This window comes from Acipenser ruthenus, chromosome 3, assembly GCF_902713425.1.
Source record: "Acipenser ruthenus chromosome 3, fAciRut3.2 maternal haplotype, whole genome shotgun sequence".
Lineage (NCBI taxonomy): Eukaryota > Metazoa > Chordata > Actinopteri > Acipenseriformes > Acipenseridae > Acipenser > Acipenser ruthenus.
The window spans coordinates 43,313,629-43,338,997 of record NC_081191.1 but is presented as its reverse complement, the minus strand read 5'-3'; the positions used below and the strand labels follow the sequence as shown (position 1 = coordinate 43,338,997).

The 25,369-nt window shown below is 40.5% G+C and overlaps 2 protein-coding genes across 4 annotated transcripts in view; one reads left to right on the top strand and one right to left on the bottom strand.

The window, feature by feature from the left end:
* Nucleotides 1-4,658, top strand: part of LOC117394352 (neurobeachin-like protein 2) — a 137,857-nt gene extending 133,199 nt beyond the window's left edge. For all 3 annotated transcript variants that reach the window (XM_033992526.3, XM_033992524.3, XM_033992525.3), the window contains 2 exons: nt 567-702; nt 1,544-4,658. In XM_033992526.3, coding sequence (XP_033848417.3) covers nt 567-702; nt 1,544-1,651 — 244 coding nt within the window. In that variant the 3' untranslated portion in view covers nt 1,652-4,658. The remainder of the gene's footprint in view (nt 1-566; nt 703-1,543) is intronic.
* An 8,499-nt stretch (nt 4,659-13,157) lies between these two features.
* On the bottom strand, nt 13,158-24,498 carry LOC117395043 (protein Mis18-alpha-like). The gene is made up of 5 exons (XM_033993893.3): nt 24,185-24,498; nt 15,605-15,671; nt 15,104-15,226; nt 13,528-13,627; nt 13,158-13,299 (listed from the first exon to the last, which is right to left on the bottom strand). The coding sequence occupies exons 1-5, from the start codon at nt 24,453-24,455 to the stop codon at nt 13,246-13,248; spliced, it is 615 nt and encodes a 204-aa protein (XP_033849784.3). The 5' UTR covers nt 24,456-24,498; the 3' UTR covers nt 13,158-13,245.
* Nucleotides 24,499-25,369: the final 871 nt, after the last annotated feature.

Genomic DNA, 25,369 nt, shown 5'->3' with positions numbered 1-25,369 from the left:
GCACGATTTCTTTAAAATGTCTTACATTTGTCCTCCATTTTAAATGAGACAACACAATTCTTTGCATTCATTAATATTATATATTAATCATGAAAAGCAGTCAAAAGTATTTTTTTTTTTTTTACTGTGAAATAAAATACAGCCCAGCCTATATCTAGGTTGGCTGGGTTGGCCAACTTCATTCCCTGATCAAAGCTTTGACACAATGTGGCATAGTCTCAAAGGATGTTAATTCAGTCATTAGTATTCAGGAATTGGCAAGCCTCTCTAAACTTCTGATGGTGAACACTTTTCATTGCTGCACTCTGAAGAATGATACTATGGAGTGACCCACCCACGACTGTTCTTGTTACTTTGGCACCTGCTCAAGGTGCACCTACTGTCATGACTCTATAGTGCTTTAGGCTTTCACATCACATGATCAATCTCATTTGCATCTCTAATTCAATGCTAAATCCAGTGTCCTGATGAAGTATCCAAGCAGTGTGCATGTGTGGGTGTTCTGAGTGAGTGTTCAGCGCTCTGGCTGTGCTGAGCTGTAACCTTGCTTTGGGTTTGTGTTCCAGTCTGAAGGTGATGATGAGCCCTTTTGCACTGAAGGTCCCGGTCCACAGTGTATCCATCACCAAGGAGAATAGCCACATCCTGGTGGGACTGGGAGATGGCAAGCTCATTGTGGTGGGGGCCGGGCAGCCATCCGAGGTACGAGAGAGAGGGCAGATCAGAGGCCACACACTGGTGCGACTGGGAGAGTGCAGTGGGAGTAAATGATCGGGGCAAGGGGACATGGAGTATGGGAGACTCCTACCTGGACATGCTTGAGAATCCTTTAAAAGAGATCTAACCAAAGCTGTCCAATTTTCTTACATCCCATTAGCTTACTTTATAAACTGTTGTATCAAGCTGCCTTTTTTTTCAGGATATTTAGATCAAATAGAGGCATAGTACCAAATTCCTCCCTTTGCTGTACATGTCGGTCAAGTGGTCCCACTGCAGTTTAGACTGTTGGAGTAAATCTGACACAATCAATTTAAAGTACCAGGAAGCAACAGCAAATTTGATTGTGTTGTAATTTAACAAAGAAAATGATCTTCAATGAACTAGGAGATTGTGTTTACAGGCAGTACAGTGGTTTTATCTTGCTACTTTTTAAGCCTTTAGTTATGATTGTTTTCGTTATTTATGTTCCTAACTAGGGGTGTAACATGTATAGATGAATAGTGGTACTTTCTTTACATGCTATATTGTATCGTAACAGATGTATGTATCGTTTTTATCGACCAAAAGCATAACGTTGTTGTTCACCAAATGGTTCTTGAATGAGGAATAAGTGTGTGTTTACATTTGGTATGAATACTTACTTTCGCTATACATTTCGATTTTTGTCGACAAAATGGTCCATCGTTAAATGATAATTCTTATTATCCTTCAAACAAGTAGCCCATCAGGGCCATCACATTTATTGTGATACAAATCGTATCGCAAACTGCATGTATCATATTGTGACGAGAGAGTATTGTTTCACCCCTCTCCATGTGTTCAGGTGAAGACGGGCCAGTTCACTCGGAAAATGTGGGGCTCGAAGCGCCGCATCTCTCAGATCTCCTCAGGAGAGACGGAGTACAACCCCACAGAGACAGCTAATAAATAGAACTACAGCCACAACGCACCAGACAGAAGGCTGGAGAGGAATCTGAGGAATTCCAGCGCAAGGGGGGCTGAGAGACCCAGGACTAAAACAAAGCACTTGTCAGATTAAAAGGGAATGGAAGCTCCTGCCCAAAGACTCCACCGCTACAGCCAGACGAGAGAACAAGCATGGGTGGGAGAGAGACCTGCAATTCCCAGACTCCTGCTCTCTCACCGGCTGCTTACCACTTCTGCTTTTATATTCTTTTGCAAAAAATGTCACATTCCATTGAAATGTCATGGTTTGTATCACAAAGAAAAGACCTTTTGTATTTTTGTTCATATATATACACATGTATATAATTTTTTTTTCTTTTCATACTGTACTGTATACGTGATATGACCACACAGGGTATATCTACTCCATATATACTGTTGCCCCTAAAAGCATTCAATCTGTATTCAGAGACTTTGAAACACAGATATATCAAGGGAACATGGAGGGGGGAAAAACTAAACGGCTCTGTATTCAGGGAGGAAACCGGATCACATAGGATCAAATCCACACACCATACAAGCTCCGTAATTCCCACTATACTGTATGCATACATGTCTCTGTCTGTCTGTAGAAATGATTGCATTCGGTATCAGGCACACATACGAGTTATAAACGTACTGTATATATTGAATCATTTTATTTCTAAGTGTGTAAAAGATGTAGGAGAATGGTAAGGAATAGCCAAACCTCTGTTTTACCAAACACTGTGCACCGAGTTGCGTGAGCTCACACCTCTAATCCAGGAATAGGAGCTTTGCGTGTTCAGACTATGGGAACTCAAGGGAACTGAATCTGGAGCTGAAGAAGCAGGAAGCCTGGTGCTATGGCAGTGGGTGTGGGGTTAGATAGTAATGGTGTTAAGAAATCAAACTCACGGTTTGGATTCCAAGTGCTGTTGGAACATGAAGTCAAGAAAATTAACCTGCATGACCAATTGCCCTGCACTTCAGAAGAACGGATGTATGGTGCTGGGAGACCTGGGGTGTGTGCCCTGGGGAGGCCTGGTGGGTTTAGGAGGAACCTCTACATGGAAAGTGTGGACAGTCCTGCTGTTTCTTTGTTTTGTTTTTTTTGTCTCTGTTCAGGGTCTAAACCATCCTTGCATTACCCTTTCTTCTTTTTGAATTTGAACAGACATGAGTCTGCGTCAGGGCTGGTTTTTATATGCTGTGAAGAGAATGACAATCAAAGCTACAGACTAAAGGTTAAGTTTGTATAGATGCAAAGTCTGTATTTCTTTGAAACTTTTAGTGGCCTAAATTAGTCCAGGGTCGATTATCACGGCTGGTCAATTAACCCCATCTCAGCCCCTTTTACCCACTGCTGTTTAACGTAATCGCTGTCTTCTACTGTTTCATATTGAATAATGTGCCTTCCACAGACAGGAATGCTTATTCCACAGCGCCCCCTGTGGCAGGTGGTGTTTCCAACATGGGGTCAGAGGTATTTGAAAACTACTGATTATACGATCTTGCCAAAATACTACTAATTTTGTTTTTTTCTTTAAAGATTATTTTGCTAGTTTGATTGCACGTTAACTAAATGCAAGACACTGCTATTGTCAGTAAGGTGAACTACTCTCCCCTTGCTGTCTGTTGGTCTTGTAGTCCTGGTTCTCCAGAGAGCTTCAGGGTGCAGGCTGAGGAAACAGTCACAGACGGTGAATGATAGTGTCCGTGTGTGTTTGTCTTTCTGTCTGTGTCTGTTTGTCTGTGTGTTAGTGTGTTTTGCCTGCCTCGTCTTGTTGCTCAAACTGCAAATAACTCCTTAAAATAGCAAGCCATATGAAACAGAGTTGTAAAATGTATTAAGGCGCTGAATTGACTTTCACATCACAGTATTGACACAGAACGGAAGCTGCTTGTGGTTGTGTATATATCTCTGTATTTCTAAACTACTGTAACAGTTCTAAAATATAATATATTGCCACTGAAGAAATTGTCTTTTCATGGGACATGCTGGTGTCCACGCAATTTCTTGTTCTGTGTTTAACCCGCCTGACCACCGGGTGTCACTGTTGCTCCATGTAAGAATGATTTCTTCTGTTGCAGTGCAAAATTAAGTTTATAGAAGGCCAAAAATACAAAAAGTGCATTTTTTTTTCCTCTAAGGGAAAATTGCATCGAAATTGACCCCTCAATAGTAAAAGTACTACATGTGCGATGTACAGCAGGCAGTGTCTCTTTGGAGAGGAAGCATCGCTTCCTGTTCAACCACTTTGTTTCTAGTGCAATCGGGGGTGGGGGGGTGTTTGTGCAATAATAATAATAATAATAATAATAATAAATCAGCATGTTAAAGGGTAATTTTACATATCTTACTGTAAAAACTGTACTTTGTAGGGACTTACTGCACAGATGGGATTCCGATGTATATCTGAATGTGTTTTGTCTGTTTTCTGTATGTTTTAAAAAAGAAAAACTCTATATATATATATATATATATATATATATATATATATATATATATATATATATATATATATACCTTGATGGTTTTTAAAATACTTTTTCTCACAATGTACTTGAGCACTGCAAGTTTTAATGCAGTAGACACTGGGTAAATGTGGAGCTGTTTTTTAATATATATTGTGAATGCATTCCACTGTGATATTTGGTTTACACTTGGTCTCTTTGGTGTGAGGTCCTTTTCCTGGTTAAATAATTAGCTAAACTCTCTTATCAGGAAGGAAAACTATGTGACTCAGCTCTCCGTGTGCCTCCAGGATGCTAATGCTGTCTGTATGCATTTGTAAAAAAACAAACTGCAGAGCACAATCATTTAAAGGATGCCTTAAACACAGACGAGCTGGCCTTACCTTGAACGATATCACTGTCTTTGTTGAATTACTGTTGTCATGTTTGTGATCATTCCTTTTGAACAAACGGGGAAAAAATGATTTTTTTCGTAAATTGTGCGAGTTTCTTACTTTATTCTTGTGATATAAAATAAATAAATTTGAAAACACTGAGCGAGGGATGTTTTCATTCTTTTTATTCAAATGTAAGATTACAGGTGGGATCTAGTGAACATTAACAATTCCAGCACTACATTGTTTTACCCCTTTCACTGGTGCATTGTTTTAACCGCTGATAGATTTCTTTTCACATATCAATTTTTGTTTACAAACTTTTTGATGGGATCTGTTAAACCCCTTAAATTATGCCCTCATGAATGACTTAGACTTTTTACAGTGCTTGCACTACTTTATTTTCTTGTTGTTTGTGCCTTGTGCCAACAACTTCTATTTTTCTACCTCCCATCTTGCCTTTGCAGTTGCTCTGTGGGTAGTTTGTCATTTAACGTTGCATAATAACGTTTTGTATCGACGTTTGCACAGGCTCATTTTTATATCCTGTCGGTTAATTTGCATAACCCGTGGACTCATTTGCATATTCTGTCAACGTGTTTAAAGTATCTAGATAACTTTGCTGAGTCACCAGCTACTACTTTTTCATTTTCATCAGTATGTACTCTAGCGTCCCTCCTTACTTTAGTAACTATGGCGGCCCCAGCAACTGCTTCCCCTTGGTTCCGTTGTTGACTTTGTGGTGCTAAACTCCCAGCTTAGGACCCACATCAGCGTTGTGTCACTTGCCTGGGCTGGCAGCATGCCTACGATGAGCTGAATACGGATCCTGTGGAATGTCAGTTCTGTGCAGCATTGACGAGTCATTCCCGCTCAGAGAGGCTTGACAAGTTTTCTAAGACTCCTTCCTCTGAGTTATCTCAATCTGGGAAGAAGTCCTCTAATAGGCTTAGCACTCCACCCTCAGGCTCTACCTCCTGTAGGTTTGCGCAGGCTCAGTTTTCAAGATTAGACAACCACATTTTAACATGCCTCTATCTCCTCCGCCTCCATTTGCCTCTCGGCATTCTCCTCCAGCCGAGTGCTACCTCTCTGAGGATTACTCTGGCTTTGAGGGTCAGGAAGAAACTTGGAAGAGCCTCAAGAAGATTTCAAGGACTTTACTTCCCAGCTCATTAGAGCAGCAAAGGCTGTAGATTTTGACCCTCTGCTCTCTGAACCTGAGGTTGATGCCTTTTTCAGGGTTTGTGAACCTCCAAAACTCCCTCTTCTGTGATGCCCTTCTCCAGTCTTGTATTTACAAGGTACATATGTCTGGGGCTCAACATGTCTTTTACTCTGAGATGCCAGTGGTGTCTGACCCTGTTCTTTCCGCATTCGGAACTTAGGCTTCTTGCCAAACACTTCTTAGCAGGCCTGGCATTAGGGGTAAGCGGCGTAGGCATAAAACTGTCCTGTGATAACTGATATATAGCTAAAGTCTAATCAATCAATAAACCCTCTAGTGGGCATTTTGTGTTACTACGGTTTGGATACAATGTTGATGTAATTCAAGCGCTCAAATTTTCTTGTTCACTGTGCGAAGTGAATGCAGTCATTGCTGTTAGAATTCAGGGATGGGCAACTGCCTGCCGGAGGGGCACATCTGGTCTGCCAACAGTTAACAGATTAATTATTTTGCCATGATATATTTTTTATTTTTCAAACTTTATTTATTTTTTTGCTTTGATGCGCATGCTCCAAGTCTAAAGTGCCTTTTTCAATGTGGAAGACCAATGTCCAGGGGGGCAGGGTTGTGTTCTTGTTTGGGTAGTGTGTATACTGTATAATACAGAAGGAAATTCAATGTGTGAAGTGTCAGCTGCAACATGAGTGAGGTGGGAAGCAAAACATTTACAAACCAGTCTGCGATTCTTCTGTTTTTTTTTTGTTTTTTTTTATCATTGACAGATAGAGAAAACTAGGTTTTCCATGCATGGTAGGGAGCATGGTTATCTTTAAAGAAAATGGAGGTAACCCCCAGTGCCATGTATCTACAAGTAGTGGCAGTGCCAATGTAATATAACATTGAACCACAAGTTTAATTCTGACTAGCAAGGTACCAAAATGAGTCTCTCCGACACCCAAGAGGAGCACAGACTTGCAAGCTTGTGTCCCTTCATTCTGCCCGAGACTCAGGAAGTGGGTCAAAGATTTCCAGAGTCTGTTGGGGTAGATGGTCTCAACCGCTGGATCCTTCCGCTGGCCCTGCTCCACCCCCGACCACTACAGAGGTGGTTGAATTTCAAGGTGCAGTTGAACTTGGTTTCCCCCCTGAAGAAGCTCAGTCAACTCTCTTCTACAAAGAGCTTTCTTGGTGGAGAGTTCCTGGGAACCTGACTGGTCATCTGTATGGGGTTACCCTGGAAGGGAGAGATGGTCTTCTCAGTGCTGGGCTGGGATGGAACATGGAACCAATAACCAGCATGGGGGAGCTGGTCTCCTGCAGAACGTCTGCTACAGTGGTGTAATCGAGTGTATACTTAGGTAAACAGCGTTTACCCACTTTTAATTTGGGCAATGTATCGTTTACCCACTTCTCATATAAGGGATACAGAGATTACTCATTTCTACTCTCCTGTGATGTGCAAATCCTGGGTTAAAGACAATATATTTTAACGGCGAGCATCTGTGTTGTGTTCAGAGAATGTGAGCGCAGCGAAGCGGTGACAATTCAGCTCACCGCTCATAATATCCTCCGCTCTTTCTTTTGCTCCTCTCCACTCCTTGTGATTCCCGCTCCGCTCCCCTTCTCCAGACAAAATAGATACGCTCCGCTCACATGGTATGAATATATAATATAATAAGTAAATAAACTAGCTGTTTTTCCCCCCATCGTGTTGCCGATTGCAGATGAAAAGATGTAATGTACATTCAGAAAGGAATACTATTTAATCGTCCTTATTATAATCGCATACCTCAGAGAAGTTATCTATTTCAATTCGAAGACGCTTTCTCATTATTATTGTTTGGTAATAAAAAAATGTGTACATTTCAAACTTTGCATATGATTCGTATCAAATTAGCTTTATACTGGGCTTGTTTGTATCCGAATATCTCATAGGGAGCTCAAAGCAACCCACGAACACATATGAGTGAGTCTCAACGGGGCTGACGGACCACCCTGTACTAGTGTATGAACTATCCTTGAGTGTAGAAAATATAAACCGTATTCACAGCGCTTATTGGTGCATAACCGTAGACAGATGGACACACACACACACACAAATGACGTTTCTCACATTTTTATATGGCACAAATGCAGCTCCACAATCAGGAGAATATATATCATAATGAATTATAAAGTGCCATGTCAATCACATTAAATAATATAAATAAAAGCTTTTTTAAAAAAATGCAATTCTCAAGTCTGCAAAACATAGAGAAGTGCCCAATTGTGGTTTGAAACTGGAAAATGAGTGGTTACCATGCACAGGCATGATGGAAAATACTGTAAAGTGACTGCATCTGTATTTGTCACGTTTTTTATAACTCTTTTGTGCAAACTCCATGGCAGAACATATGTTTAAGAAAAATAAAACCGTGATCAGTTCTTCTCAGTGCTGTAAAGGAGCTGGCCGGAAATGTCCGCTCCAGCAACCACCCTGCTCCGCTCACACTCTGGGTGTTCCTGCACGTGAGACTGACAGCTGAGACCTCAGTCAGAGCTGTGGTGCGAACATGGGGGCGTGGCCACTGGACTGCGTGTCCTTAGTTGTTTATATTCTGTTAATGTTCGTTGTTAGGCACCCTGGACCTGCATGGCGGTGCTAGTAACCTTCATCTTAGCCCGTAAAAGGACACTCACGGAACTGTTCCTGTAAAGCGCACTGTCGGGTCTGTGATTTTTCATGTGAACAGCTACAGGGGGTCTGCTACATAGCTCTTGTCTGGAGATGCAGGGGGTATTCTATACTCTCCAGGCCCCCCAAAAACACCTCTCGTGCAGCCGCGTTCAGGTGCACTCCGACAAGCTCGTTGTGGCTTACATAAATCACCAGAAAGGTGTCAAGAATCTTTCAAACCCCTACATTACTGTGGTGCAGAGAAGACTATCACTTTCAAGGCTTTTTATCCCTGGCTCCCTCAACCAGGCTGTGGACCTGCTCAGTCACCAACACCTAGATCCAGTGGAATGGTCGCTGTCTCAGCAGGTGGTGGACATGCTGTGGGAGAAGTTCGGCACTCCATTTGTCAATCTCTTTGCCTCTCTGGACAACACAAAATGTCTCCTGTGGCTTTCTCGCCATTTGCATCCCTCAGTCCGGCAGGTTCGATGCCTTGTCTACCGTGAGGCCAGATGGCCTGTTCTCCTTTCATCTCTTCAGCCTAGTTCATCCCTTTCTGCTTCAGTGCAGGATAAGGCAGGCTCAGGTCTTACTGGTTGCAGCTTGCTGGTCCAGGAGGATCAGGTTCTCCCAGGTCACAGCCTTTCTCAAGGGAGATCCTTGGCCTCTGCCAGTCCACCGCAATCTGCTTCAGCAGTCCCAAGGCAAGATTTGGCATTGCCATCCAAAGTTCAACCTTTGCTCATGGCCTTTTAACTGTGCCATTTCTCCACTCTAGGCCTTCCAGAGGTCATTAACCAGGAGTTCCCCGGTTCAAATCCCACCTCAGTCACTGACTCATTGTGTGACCCTGAGCAAGTCACTTAACCTCCTTGTGCTCTGTCTTTCAGGTGAGATGTAATTGTAAATGACTGCAGCTGATGCACAGTTCACACACCCTAGTCTCTGTAAGTCGCCTTGGATAAAGGTGTCTGCTAAAAAAACAAAATAATAATAATAATAATCTTTTCTAACTGGTGTTTTGAGAATGGTTTCAACTTCTTGCATTGCCCCATCAGTGCTATATTTTGGTTCCTACAGTACTTGTTGGATCAGGGCAAACAATGGCCACAACCAAGTGTACCTCTATTTCAGCTTTTCAGCTGAAGGTGGGCGGATTTTCACCTGGTGCACATCCGCTCTCTGTTCAATTCATGAGGGGGACTTAGAGACTCTGCCCTCTCCATGAACCCTTCCCCCAATGTAGACTCAATATTGTTCTTAACCAGCTCTCTAGACCACCTTTTGAACCACTGGCATTTACCTGTCATAAGAACCTCACTCTCAAAACTGTTTCTTGTGGCCATTACATCTACTCGTAGGGTAAGTGAACTTCAAGCCCTGTGTTTCTAAGACAGGTATTTTCTTTGCAGAAGGTAGAGATAAGGTTACACTGCGGTTGAATCCAGGATTACAGAATTTCAACTGAATCAGCCTATGTGCTTGAGGCTTTTAAGAGGCACATAAACCCGCTGCTGTGGAAGCTACTCTCTCTCCTTGGGTTGCTGTCTCCTAGCAACATTGCTGTAGGTGCGGGCCTTTCTACAGAGGCTCTGATCAGACTGAAGCTGGGGATCAATTGCTACCAAATAAAGAGCTACATTTCCTTGTGCAATGTGCCTTGGCTTTTCTTTTATAGACCTGGTGGGTAGCGTCTTGAGCTTCTCTGAATGCATGGCAGCCCATATGTTATTCTAAATAAAGTATATTCTTGTATTCTTTTTCAGTTTGCTTTCACTACATACAATGTATGTGTCTGGTTTTATTATGGCTTGTGTATCAACACATTACACTCCTGTCTTGTAATCTCTACAAGGGTTTCTATGTGACAAGATGAAAACAAAGTACAGTACTAGTTCAATGGACTGAGTGCTAATGGCAACGTAGGGGAATATCTGGGTGGATAAGTGTTGAGTCTCTCTCAATACTAAAACATGTGCAACTAAGATGAAAAAGGAATAAACTCAATACTGTGTAATAAACGCATATAAAACTGATTATATATATGAAACACTTTTCTATTTGTTGTGCTTATTTGTTTGTAGGAAACAAAGACTTTTGCTTACACAAAATGGTATTGTATTGCTCAATGTTAAAATCAAGATGTCTTGAGATACCAGTTCCCTAATTCTTACAGATTTACCTGAGAGCAGCATGTCCAGTCAGAAATTGGTCTTACTGTATCAGAAGTCAGCCGGTACCTATCTGTAATAATCCACTTCCCTGGATCTGTGACAAGAGCGCAGTCCAGCTCTAAATGAACTCACTCACTGGACCAGGAAGCAAGGAAGAACTCAAGTGGTAACGGTTCAAATCCCACCTCTGGCACTGACTGACTCACTGTGTGACCATGTGCAAGTCACTTAACCTCCTTGTGCTCCATCCTGCGGTTGAGATGTTAAATCAATGTCCCATTGTAAGTGACTCTGCATATAATGCAGTTCATAGCCTACCTCTGTAAGGCGCTTTGTGATGGTGGTCCACTATGAAAGGCGCTATATAAAAAAATATTATTATTATACAGCATACTGTACAGTGTAGTTTGGTAAAGGAGTTATTTCATATCAAGGCACCCAATAGTCCCCACTTGACCTTCTCAAAATATTCTGTCTTATCCACACACTAAATGCAAAATATTTTTTGTCTACTTTGAATAATTGGGAATAATGGCTACCCAAATGTAAGGGAGGGGGTGTTCCCCCCAAATACATATCCTTAATTTTGTACATTTGCAATAACTTCTTATCTGTGCTTATGCCAGGATTACCCTTAAAAACAAGTGGTTTTGTTATTGCTAAAGAATAATAATTAAAAAAATAAATGCCAGCTCATCCTGCAAAATGTGAGTTGAGCATATTGGAACAGAGTAATCTTGTATGGAACTTTTATACACCACCTGTATTTATCATTAAATTCCACAACAGCTTATTCACCTAGCAGCGTTCTCTTAAATAAATCAATCAATCGCATGTGTGTGTGTGTGTATATATATATAGATAGATAGATATTTTTTTTTTCTTTATTTTCCATTATGACCTGGGCGGTATGTTTGTATATGCAATATTTAGATTCATGTTCTGCAAGCTGGTCCTTGAGTACATAAGTATCTGCATTCCAGGCATTCAAGTTGCAAAAACTGGAAGAACTTTTTTTTATAGCAATTTACTACAGAGATGTATCCTGCTTGAAGTTATACTTGATCAGCATATATTCAAGAAGTTGTTTCTTCATTTGTACTAGGGATGTGTCAGTGTAGTCGAATACGCGATTACACAAATAAAAAACTACTCGAATAGCATATTACGGATTCAAGTACACAAAAAAGACTTATATTATATCTTGACCGGAGGGTCGTGGGTTCAATCCCCGGTGGGGACACTGCTGCTGTACCCTTGAGCAAGGTACTTTACCTAGATTGCTCCAGTAAAAAAAAAACCCAACTGTATAAATGGGTAATTGTATGTAAAAAAAAAAAAAAATGTAATTGTATGTAAAAATAATGTGATATCTTGTAACAATTGTAAGTCGCCCTGGATAAGGGCGTCTGCTAAGAAATAAATAATAATAATAATAATAATATTAGCTACTAGTAGAAGATTTTTTTTTTTTTTTTTAAATGCTGATGCTTGACAAGTGTTAAAAATCAGTGTTAAACCCTGCACGTTCATGTGAATGAGATTGGCATATTAAACATAACAACCCTAATTAATCAAGAAATGCTTGTAAAGGCAAAATTCTACAGTAAATGTATTGTCTTGTAAATTGTTGCCTTGTTTTCAGCTGTTAACAGATCCCCCGTTTGAGTTCCCCTGTAAAGACTGCACACAGCCGGTGTTGCTAGGCAGCCGTGAAAAAGCTTCCGGAAGCACGGCCCCGGCTAACTTTATATTGGTAAACATGGATATAGCAAGTGCTAAAAAGGAAGCCTAACTTTAATAACACTGCAATTAGAACACTAACTTAGCTTTATGTTGAATATAAAGACATACTACATGCTAAACAGAACACTGTAATGACTGAGAAAACAGCGTGGAAATAGTTTTTTAACTTTGTGGACTGCAGTACAATGTAAAACATCTACTGTTTCTGTGACTTTCTGCGAATGGACAGTAAAGTCAACATTTGCACTGACCATTAAAAGCACAACCAGGTATGTTCCTTGTTTTGAATTATCAACAGGTTATTGAATAAACAGTAAGTTGAACAAAGAAATCTTGTCTTGGACATTGTTTGTACACTTCGTGAACCCGGCCGGTTCTTCCGAAGAGTGAACTTAAACTTTATCAGCTTACACTTTTTATGCTGTCTGCTGTAGTACACATACGCATTTGCCTTTTATTCTTTATTTCAGGTAAAATGTTGGCCTCTGTGTATTTGAATAGGAAACTATTCAAAATTCCCATCCCTATTTTGTGCTAACTGTAAAGCCAGTATCTCAGCCTGCATCATTGTTATGAGGTTTAAATGTGGCTGCAAAACAGTTAATTCTTTCCTGGACAACTTCATAGAATGCAGCAGAGTACCACAAATTGAACTCAAAAGTGTTTTGTCTCTATACCCCAGAGACTTAAGTCACATTACCTGAATAAGGCTGCCATAATATGCCCTGCACATGCCCAATTATACGCAGGCACTTTCTAATTTGTAAATCATGTCAAATTATAAATGTTAAATGAAATATTAAGAAAATAAATTATTTGAAAATGTGGAATAAATTCCCTTTTGAGACCCTGTGGACAAGCAAACTTCTAATACATTAGGTAACAGATGAACAGCAAATTATGAACTGTACAAGTTTTTGTTTGTTGATCTGTTATTAGACCATATTTCCATTTATTAAAAACTCAAGTTCCTTTCGTCTTCACTGTCCTTTGGGTAGGAAGTTAAGATTCAAGTGCGCACAGTCTTTCCTCCAAGGTCATCAGAACAGATTTTATCTGCCAAAGTGGAAAAAAATAATTGGTGTATTTCAATTGAGCAAAACATTAGTTGTCTATTTTTATCACAGGGCCTGTCCTAGAGAAAGAAATACAATCCAAATGAAATAAACAGATACAAAGAATCCGAATTACCAGAAAAATATTAGAAATGCTTAGAAAAATCCTCAATATAAAAAATGACAAAGTCTATTGGTTAATTGTAAAAATAAACTTGATCAGATTTACCTTTTGTATATCGGTTTCTACAAACATCCTGGATTCGACAGTGATAGGTTCGTCATCTTCATCTGGTAGGAGTTTATGGGGTGTGGACCCTAGCACATAACTAAACATTGCACATGCCAGGTTAGAAAACATGTTCTTGATTCAAATTGAAAAACACAATTAACGAATTGCCTGTGTGGTCTAATGGATATATTCAAAACTACACAGTATGTATGAACTTGGCTCTAATAATACTATCTGTAACCCAGACTTAGTTAAATGGGTCAGCATATCTTGGGTGCCATATAAGACCATATCACAGTCAGGATGGTATAAAAGGAGCTGCCAATCAATCTGTTGACAGTCTCCATACTGACCCTGCAACATAAGTTTGCCCTAGAGCTGGGGATCACAACTACTTTAATTGGTTAAATTTAACAATTTAAAACAGGGTTGGAACAAGGACCTGGACTGGAAGGGCCAGAGTTTCCTAGCCCTTCCCTGCATTGGTGTCTCGTGAGGAATTTCAAACCAACACCACGGAGTTCAAACATTATTCAAAACATTTGAGCCACATGAGTGACTAAAACAACGTTGGGGGTCACATGGCAATACCTGAATAACTTTTATTCACCAAGCATTTTAAATGTCACAATGTTTTCTAGGCTTGCAACGATAATGATAATAATCAAATTATTTATTGATTGGGACCCCACGATAACAAATCGATTATATTGTAATGAAATGGAATATTCCATGAAATTAAAAATGTGTCTTGTACATATTAACTTACTGTCAAGAACGTAATCTGTGTTGTTGCTTCTAAAAGTTACTGAGAATATGCGTCTGTGAACAAATACAGGATGATGATGCAGAAATCAAGAGTAACCTGCTTTGTTGATGTATTTTATACATATTATTTTATTTTAAATCAGTCCCAACTGTAGCTGTCTGTCTTGAGCAAAACTAATAATATTACTACGTTGTCACGTGCCGCTGTTTCAGCAAAAGTTTTTTTCGTTTTGAAGCAATGCACTATCCACAGCCTGTTCCTTTAAACTGTTCCTGTGAGGGAAGTTTTTTTTTTTTTTTAAGCATTTTAACTCGATAATGATCGATACTGGTCGTTAGAATTTGCACGATAATCGCTGTCAACGTCAGGGTTTGATTTACACTAATGTTTTCCCGTTCCACTGAACAGCAGACTGGTACACTGAACAGCGGGCTTGTTGAAGTGACCTACTGCTCTGGCAACTAGACAGAACAGCAAATGTACAATTTACCTGAAGATAGCAGGGGGGCTGCACACAGGGACCGCAGGGGCCATATAGGGTGCACCTCTGACCTATAGCACACTTCACTTCCCAAGCTGACCCCAACACATCCTGCAAGTTATGCATTTAAATACTCAACACATCTGCTGCTATGCCAAAGCAACCATGTTTTAGCGAATGCAAGCACACTGGACATACATGAACTGCATGTAATAAACATTTACAATATCTGTGCTAGGCGAAAAACACAAGAGCCTTGTTTTATTGACTAATGTGCAGCAGCTACAGTACAAGCTTAAGATTGAAAAGTAAACAGCCCATACCTTGCAACAGACATGACATTTAAACAGAACACATCTCTTTTGTAGTCGAGATTCTTCGGTGTACACGTGTAGATCTTGCCCAATTCACAACAGCAGCCACCACAAGACAATAATGAATATATACTGAAAGGAAATACAGAAATTACAAAACAATAAGACGAAAGCAAAAGGAAAATGTGCAGATGTGCAACAATTCTCTGCAAAACATGGGTGTGAATCTGAAAGACTAGAGAATTACATTATACTACCCTATTCACACGACCTTTAAAAAACCCCAGATCATCATGTTGGAAAAATATGACTGTGAATTAATTAAATAGCAATCACATAATTTAAATGTTCGACACACTTCACTTGGGTAACATGAATAGGGTTAAAGAGGATTAAACTTAGATGTGCCCCAATTGTTTTATTACACCTCCATTTCTCTACAGAACTGCATTGGAGCTTCTGACTGGATGTACAAGAGTAGGACTAGCTTTGTAATGTATGTATACCTACCAGTCACATTCATTCAGTTTTGTAGAAACAAGCTTCTCATTACTGACAATAACATTGTTGGTGGTTGCTGAAAACAAGGAAAAAAAACAATTGAAACTCAAATACATACTGTGGTCAATAAACAAAGTATATGTATTTAACAAGAAGATATGTATCAAGATACAATGTTCCAGTGAATAGTATTCAACTTGTTTATTTTCTTCCAGTAAAACAGCGGCAATTTCCACAATTCATTACATATGTAAGTAAAACATCATTTCTCTGAGGGCATTTTGTTTCTGGGCTTATGTTTCCATGGACACCGTGAATAGCGATGGACCAATCAGTTTCGAGCTTACAAGCGATGTTGGTGATGAAGGCTGAACTGTACAGTCATATACTGTACCTGAGTCAGTAACTGTACAGCAGTTATGAAATTGTATAACTTTTTTTTTTTTTTTTTTTTAAATAAACAACCTACGTTTTCTATGTAAGATGGTCTTTTTTACTCGAAGTGTACGAAAAATACAGTGAGTATATGTTATAGCATTGTAAAATGTCTTATGCATTGAAGATAGATCTGAAACCCAGCATATACAATTAATTCAGGAAACGATATTCGCATTGCGCAATTAATGAATAGGACTGTTGATTATTTTATTTTTATATGCTTTGTTTTGCTGACTCAGTCTTTATTAAATGTAAAATATCACTATATAAGCTACAAGATGTACTGGTTGCTGTAAAACTGTGCTCAAGTAATATTATTGACAGTTGCAGATAACAAAATGCAGATAAAAAATACACCCACACACACAAACACGCACGTACAAATACACATAAGCACATACATAAGAACATAAGAAAGTTTACAAGTGAGAGGAGGCCATTCGGCCCATCTTGCTCGTTTGGTTGTTAGTAGCTTATATAGCGTAAAGCACGGCTTGCACACTAATGAGCCGCTTCACACTGAATAAATCACTACGCACCACTGCATTCTAAATTCCATTTCATTTGTTATTAGTTACAAAACCACAGGCAATATAATTTATATATACTATATATATATATATATATATATATATATATATACACACACACACACACACCTTATTGACAGTTTTTTAAGCTGACTAAATGTTGAGGAAATAAAAAAGGAGATTAAACTGATTCAGTACTTTTGTGTTTAAACACAGAATCATTATGGTCTCATTTTGACTGCACCTTCTACTAAAGGCTGCGTGTAGCAGTATTTTGTCAAATAACAGAGGATCCTGCCATGCCCTGTTAAGGATCCACCAATAGGATTATTGTTTTTTTTCGAGGGAAAATAGACCAACAAAGGTAGATATTTTGAGCGCTTAATAACAGAGACCCCTCAGATCCACCAAGAGAAAGATGCCGAAATCATAGGCTAAATATATGTATAATACAATCATTCTTGCGAATGGTAAGCAGTCTTTTAAGGGTTAGAATGTGTCTACTGTTGACGGACAACCAGACACATTACATCTGACAGTAGCTGGCTGTTATCTGCTACTACCTTAATACAGACAGTGTTTCTGTTAGTAACCCAGTGGCATCCTGGCTTTAATTTATCGTATCATTACAAAACAAAAAAACTGACGTAAAAATTTAACTGCGTTTTTAGGGTGACCATCTTCACTCAGACAGACTGAGACAGTTCAGGTTTTACAGACCCCCATCATTACAATACATTGAGGTATCTAACCTGTACTTTTAAACCCATTGGGATGATAGGAGTCTGTAAAATCTGAAATGTCTCTAACTGTCCCGGTGAACATGGAGCCATCTGGTCATCCTTAACCTACAAGTGCTTTATAAGGCGTTACTAGTGAGACCAGACCAGTGATGTAAAAGGTATACTGAAATAACAATAGCAAAATCTGTTTAATTTTAAAGGGTTTTGATGTGAAACAACCAAATGGGTTTTTAAATCGTCCAAGTCCTTACTTTCTCAGTTAAAAGCAGAATGAAGAATGAGAAAGCAACCTTTTTATGCGTGACTAGTCTTTATTAATGTTAATACAATTATGAATAGTGATTGTAATAAAGTGTGTCTAGTATTTTTTTTTTGTTGACATGTCGGCCCAAATTGCAGCAAATGTTTCTTCATCCCTGCTGCAAAAAAGGCTCATGCTGTGTCTCAATCAACAAAAATATGGCTAAACAGAATAAACAGAAATGTTCCTTGCAGAAGTGAAACTTTCACTAAGGCGTGGCTATTTGTTATTTCGTCGGCTGATAAAAAGTGGTAAGCAGCACACTGCGCTTGCTCACGCATGCCTAAACAACTTCCGCTTAGAAAACACGCAAGTGCCCATTCAAATCTGGTACATTATTGTGTTTTTTCATCTTTTTTAATTGAATTTATCATATTTTTCCACCATTAAGAAAATAGTATGTGAATATTTATCATATGTGATTCATTGGGTCTTGTACATTTTTTTTACTTCTGCAACTTTGCAGTGGACTTCTCATTTTGTCTTGTTCGTCTTGAATTTTTTTCTTTTTAGAGAAATTGATTGTTTACAGTTTACAAAAAAAATATGTATAATTAACTTAACGTTTGTTTTGGGTTTTTACTACAAATCTTATGACTCTATATAGCTTCGTATGGAGGACGACGCTAAAATCAGACTATTTAAACTAATCTTGGGACAGAAATAAAACGTACAGGGCTCCAGACTAACTTTTTACCCAAGGATCCAATGGCTCCTATGCCAAAGATTCTAGGCACCAAATCCAATTGTTGGGTGCCACTTTGAGTGATTTGATTGTTTCCATATTCAACTGCTTGAATTACCAAAAAAGCTTGTTATATATGATACAAAACAGAAACGTAACGTTTGCACTCCCTTGTTTGCTGCCTCACTGTTCATTTATGCTGTCTGACGCTGACTTGCTCTGCCTTGCCTATTCTGCCACTGCAACTGTCCTCAAATAGTGTTGCTGTAACACACTTCCTAATCCTCATGGGGTCATTTTATATCTTTGATGCTTTAAAAGTGAACTCGGTTTACCTTTTGTAGTGTTTTCTTAACTTAGTACTCTGAACTCAAATTTAGCCTTAACTTATGCTAGTGAAGTACATACAACAAGGTGCGCAACCAAACTTATTACAGGCCGCATATACAGAAAACTAGTTTAAAAGGGGACAGGAAACACTTTATGGTTTGTTTGTAAATGATAAAATAGATGGGAAAGCAATGTAATCTCTGGTTTGTTTTGATTGCTATATGTCAAACGTGCTGTTTAAATTCTGCGGTCAATCAAACTGTAATCCGCCATTGCTGGAAATCACTCCTGTGACGTCATTGGTTGGAGAAGGCAGGTGAGGTTTATATAATATTTAGAGAAATTATTATGATTAATACGACAGGTTTCATTGTCTTTTGTGATATGTACTTGACTTTAGAGCTTTGTAAACGTAAAACTAATCGTGTAGTGGACAAAAAGTTGTAAGTTGAAATCTTACATCGATTTCAAAACTGCTGCATTCACGATTCACACAAACTGTCCACAAAGGGGCAGAACCTGATCATGCTCTGTTCGCCCACCCTACTTATAAAAATACCCTGAGAATAAATGTGTATTATGTCATTGCAATCACTCAAGTTAAACAATGTCTTGTAATTTGCCCAAACATCAATATTTTTCAACACAACTTTCAGGAAGTATTGTAATGTGCGTCGGGTCATAGAATAAGTTAAGTCCGATGCGGCTGGTGCATCTTTATTGTCCGACTAGGAGCCACGTTAGAAAGGAGCAATTAAGTCCCTGGTAGAAGTCTGGGACAGCACCCCCAAACCACACAGCAGCCCACAGAGAGGGGCTCCCTCCCGGCTGCCACTTGGAGGAACGCAGCTGGCCCGTACAGAGAACCAGGGTGCATCGTAGACAGAAGCCGCCTGTGTATGATGGTAAGTCCAGCTGGGAAATTTTTCAAGCTCAATTCGAGATTGTTAGCTAGCTTAATATTTGGAGTAATAAAGACAAGGGAGCTTATCTGGCAACAAGTTTAACCGGGGATGCAATGTCAGTTCTGGCTACTTTGTGCGCAAATGCTGCGATTATGAAATCCTAGCTCTCCGATTCGGAGAAGAGAAACAAGTGGAGATCGCTAGAATTCAGTTTAGAGCGAGGAAAAGAGAAAAGGGGGAAACGCTGCCTAAATTTGCCAGGGAATTGGAGAGATTGTTTCGTTTAGCATATTATTATTATTTATTATTATTATTTATTTCTTAGCAGACGCCCTTATCCAGGGCAACTTACAAGATATCACATTATTTTTTACATACAATTACCCATTTATACAGTTGGGTTTTTACTGGCGCAATCTAGGTAAAGTACCTTGCTCAAGGGTACAGCAGCAGTGTCCCCCATCTGGGACTGAACCCACAACCCTCCAGTCAAGAGTCCAGATCCCTAACTCCACACTGCTGCCCTATGCAGATAACACGTTGCAAGAGAGAATTATGGCTGAACAGTCTATGGTGTTTTGGGCTGAGTGAAACAGTTACTGTAATGAAACGTGCATATGTGAAGCTAGTGTGGGTGCCGCCATTACTGGCAGAATGACGCCGCAGACTGACTTTACCGGAAGTGACGTCAGGTAACAGCAGACTTCTCCAGGCACCATCTTAGGAAGGGAAAACCCTATTACAATGAATAGGGCTTCTCAGGATGCTGTTGCAAGACCTGTGAACAGTGATGTAATGAAGCCTGCAGTATTTCTTATGGGAGGCAACACAGTTAACTATATTGGAGAAAACAAGGAAGTTTGGTGCACCGCCTGTTACTGGAAAACCTCAGATTAGTTTAAAGGCAGCATGGGAGAACCCCAACATACCAGAGGGGTACCCTGCAGCCAATATGCAGCAGAGCTCCTATATAGTGGCTCCCTCTGTGCATCCAGGGCAGCATAGCACGCAACATCAGTCAATGGCAAACCAGAGGGGGTGGTGCATGATCTGAGGGGGGACCCCCAGAGCACTCCAGTGGGGCACCACTGCCAGCTGTGCCACCACACACTGGATGGAATGGGGACACAGTGGCTTTATATTGCCGAGACCCAGCACTGTGTGATACAAGGACTGTGACCGAGCTGCCACACCAAACCACCTCTGTTGCAACTGGCTTGACAAGGGGGGAGGATCTTAGTGCTGTGGTGCGCGCTGTGGGAGATCTTCTGGTAGCTGATTGACAGACTCGCATTCCCACTGAAAATCGGAGACCTGTGTGCTGGGTTTGTGGCAGGAAGGATCACTTAGCCAGGAACTGCCGCAACAAGAAGGGTGGGCCACCAGGATCCTGGCCTTCCCAGGGGCCTTTGGAAAACTAAGTGGAGCCAGGCGTAGCGCCTGGCTGAGAGATAGCCCAACGATGCTCCAAAAGTGCAACGCAACTCCTCAAAGAAGTCGCGAGGGCGCTGGCACCCCCCAACACCGCCTACAAGGCTTCCCGAGGGACGGGGCCAGCAACAAACCCAATCTACAGCTTGCACCACCAAAGCTCCACACCGGAGGAAGAAAGGGCCACCAAAGGCCACTCCAGCACCCCATGAGTGCGAGCAGAGGAAGAATGGGGCAGCGTGCACCCTACCAGCCGGCCAAGTCACAGAGAGCTTCAAGCAGCACCGCGGGGGTGCAGCAATCATCTCTACATTGGCTGCTGTGTTGAAGGCATTTACTGTCAGGGTCTTCTGGACACAGGAGCCTCGGTTACAGTTGTTCATGCTGAAGTACCGGACCAGGGAGCATGGCGAAATTGTTTGGAGCTTGCTGGGGGTGTGCTGCGGACCGCAACGGGAGAAGGCGGCCAAGTTGTGGGTGAATTAAACTCCGAATACAGATAGGGGACCTAAGCGTGGACCAAGATACCTGGGTAGTCCCCATACAGGATGATCTGATTCTGGGGCTCGATTTTCTACGTGCATCAAAGAGACAACTAGACCTGGATGAAGACTGACTGATGGTGGGTCCGCATGGTCAATAGTTTCATGTATGCCCTGTATTTCAATGCATTTTTGTATTTCAATGTATTATGCATTGTTCCTCACTATCTTGTAAAGCGCTTTGTGATGGTGGTCCACTATGAAAGGCGCTATATAAAATAAAAATTGACTGATGTTGGGCTAGTGAGGAAGCAGCAAAGAGTAGGGGTTCTCATGTCCCACCCCTCTACCCAAGGATGATTCCCAGGGGAGAGTGGGCAGAATTAGGCTGGGATTTCGTGGAGGTGATACGCTACTAGAGCGGGTCATTACTGTAAAAATAAAGATTTTCATATTTGCAATGTGGTCCCGACCTCGTCATTATCCAGACAACCTGGGTGCTTCAATGGTGTCAGAGTGGGATGCAAGTACCCTGGCATGCACTTGGAAGCCTGTAGCCTGGTGAGCAAGTCCGAGGGTGGACTTGAGGCTGGCAGGGGAGAGTGTAGCGTGCACAGTGGGGTAGGGGTCGGGGCTGGTAGGTGACACAATCTAAAAATAAACACATAAGCCCGATATCTGCTACTGCAAGGGAGCCAGGCTCTTTTGTACAGCGGTATAGGCGCTATGCTTCAAAGCGGCAGGTCCCGGGTTCGCGTCCGACATCTGCCTGTGAGAAGCCACTGCCTGCGGGAACCAAGGTTCGCCACAATACTTTACATTAAAAAAACTACTAAATATTGTGTTGAAAAAAAAGCAAAAACTGTGTATGGTTTCTGAAGTGGTTTATAATGTTCCCCAGTGTTCTGAAGAAAAAGGACACCATTTCCAAGATGCTACTGTAAAAAACTGAATTTTTATAGGAAAAGAGTTAAATACAGCCAAAAATGCATGGTCCTGGGGGAGCAACCCACTGAAAAATGCTTGGTCCTGAAAGGGTTAAAAAGCATGTACTACTAAAGGCTACAATACGCTATGCAATTTCGGTGCAATCCGATCGCATGCAATCCGATTGTGTGACTGCATGCAATCGATCTCATGCAATCGCGGCTGATCGCTCCGGTGCAATGGACTATATATAGAGGGTGTTTGGAAGTGGGAACAAGAGTATTTGTATATGCCTATTTCATACTTTGATGTTGCTATGCGCATAGAACATACAGCATGTGTACTTTTGTGTTTGTAAACATGTCTGAATGTGTTTATTTTACATAATGTATTAAGGATTTATTTTTTGTTTTTAATAAATACATTTAAAAAAAAATCATTCATTGTTATTTTTGCATAAATTTCATCATCCAGAATACTCGTACTTTCAGTTTAGGACTGTTTTGGTATATCCCACAAAAAAAGTAATACAGGCTGCTGCAAATAGTTATGGTCCTATTGGTACAGTAGTACAGTGCCGTGAAAAAGTATTTGCCCCCTGTCTGATTTTCTGCATTTTTGCATATTTTTGACACTGAATGTTATCAGATCTTCAACCAAAACCTAATTAATATTAGATAAAATGGACCCTGAGTGAACAAATAACACAAAAATGTGTTAGATATTTCATTTATTTATTAAAGAAAGTTATGCAACACCCAATGCCCCCGTGTGAAAAAGTAATCACCCCCTTAGACTCAATAACTGGTTACGCCACCTTTAGCAGCAATAACTGCAACCAAACGCTTCCTGTAGTTATTGATTAGTCTCTCACAGCGCCGTGGAGGAATTTTGGCTCACTCCTCCATGCAGAACTGCTTCAACTCAATGACATTTGTGGGTTTTCGAGCATGAACTGCTCGTTTCAGTTCCTGCCACAACATCTCAATGAGGTTTAGGTCTGGACTTTGACTACGCCATTCCAAAACTTTAAATTTCTTGTTCTTCAACCATTCTGATGTAGCCTTGCTTGTGTGTTTCGGATCATTGTCTTGCTGCATGACCCAGCTGCGCTTCAGCTTCATCTCACGGACGGATGGCCTGACATTCTCCTGTAGAATTCTCTGATACAGAGCAGAATTCATGGTTCCTTCAATTAGGACAATTACCGGACATCTTCCAAAAAAAAAAACCGGACAGGGGGTCAAAGTACATAAAAAATACCGGACAGTCCGGTAAAATACCGGCGGGGTGGCAACCCTAGTGGTACTTGTTAATTTATCTATTTACTTATTTATTTAAATAACGACGGTAGAATAGGCCCTTATTAATAATATTACGATGAAATGTATTAATAATGCGGTATGTAACACTTGTGCCAGCAATGCATTAGCATGAAACATAATCCATATACCTTTATTACAAATTGAAGTACCGTTAGCCCACCCAAAAATAAATACTAGTACTGTAGCAGTGTGGAGTAGTGGTTAGGGCTCTGGACTCTTGACCGGAGGGTCGTGGGTTCAATCCCAGGTTGGGGACACTGCTGCTGTACCCTTGAGCAAGGTACTTTACCTAGATTGCTCCAGTAAAAACCCAACTGTATAAATGGGGAATTGTATGTAAAAAAGAATGTCATTGTATGTAAAAATAATGTGATATCTTGTAACAATTGTAAGTCGCCCTGGATAAGGGCGTCTGCTAAGAAATAAATAATAATAATAATAATAATAATAATAATAATAATAATAATAATAATAATAATAATAGATACTAACTTTTCAGCCATATCGTGCCCGTCTCATCTTCGCTCCCGAGCCAAGCCAAGGAGTCCCCGATGGGCAGCTTGCAATGAACGCAGAGAAACACGGCGGGGGGTCCTCCGTCTTCCTCGCAGTCATCGCCCCCCTCTTGAGAGGTCCATGGAAATGTTCCACTTTCATCCTCGATTTCATGTTCAGCATACAGTTTCTTTGGAGAATCCATGGTACTGTACCCCACCCCCCAGCCAAATCTCCCGCCCTGTTTGAAGCTCCAAAACGTAAACATTCACCCGAGGTTTACACCGGAAGCACATACTAGGACGGTAGGTAAAACTAATACACTGACATCTACTGGCTGGAAATTGTCAACATCTGACAATAAGACACAATATTTGAATTCTTGGTTTTAAATCTCTAGTATTGGATTTCATTGTTTTGTATTTTTTGCACTTTTAATTTATCTGAACGAAGTCCTTGTTGACAGTTGCAGCAAAGTGGCATTTTCGCAAGTTCTTATACTCGTTAAGTTAAGGAGCATTTTAACTAGGTTAATATTCGGTATGTGATTATTAATATAGAAGAAAATAACATTGGTATGAATACGCAATTGTTATTGTTTGTCAAAAAATATTTTAACAAACATGATATGTTAATGTTAGTAGTTAATTAAGTGTATTTTTAAAACAATAATAATAAAATACATGTAAAAGGCGTTAATTTGTGTGGTTATATTTATAGTCTTTACTAGCACTCCCAGTAATTGTTTTTGCTCAGTTTTTTCAGTCCAGTGCTTTACTGTATTAAAAATGCTTTTGATAATCACCCCCAGGGGGTGCTGGTGGTCAGTAAATACCTGCCTGCTTGACCTGCTGATTTCCTGCATATACTTACAGATGCATTCCTGGCACATTAGCAGATCAGGATACTGTACATAGAGGTGTGTGTGTTTGTATAAATGTGTCTTAACAAGGGGAGCTTGCTGTAATGTAGTTTTGTTCCCTTGAGATGCTGGTGTTCCAGAAAATGTCTGCAAACAAGCAAGTTGGAAGGACACGGGTCTGTTTGTTAGCTTGGCTGTTTGTCTGGGTTTACAGCTGGTTCTGGTTTAGTTGTGGTTTCGCAGCTCCTCTCCAAATGCTGCAGTCCATCCATCCGTGTGCCAGACACTGCTCTCTGTGCAGACCTCTGTCTATCTTTAAT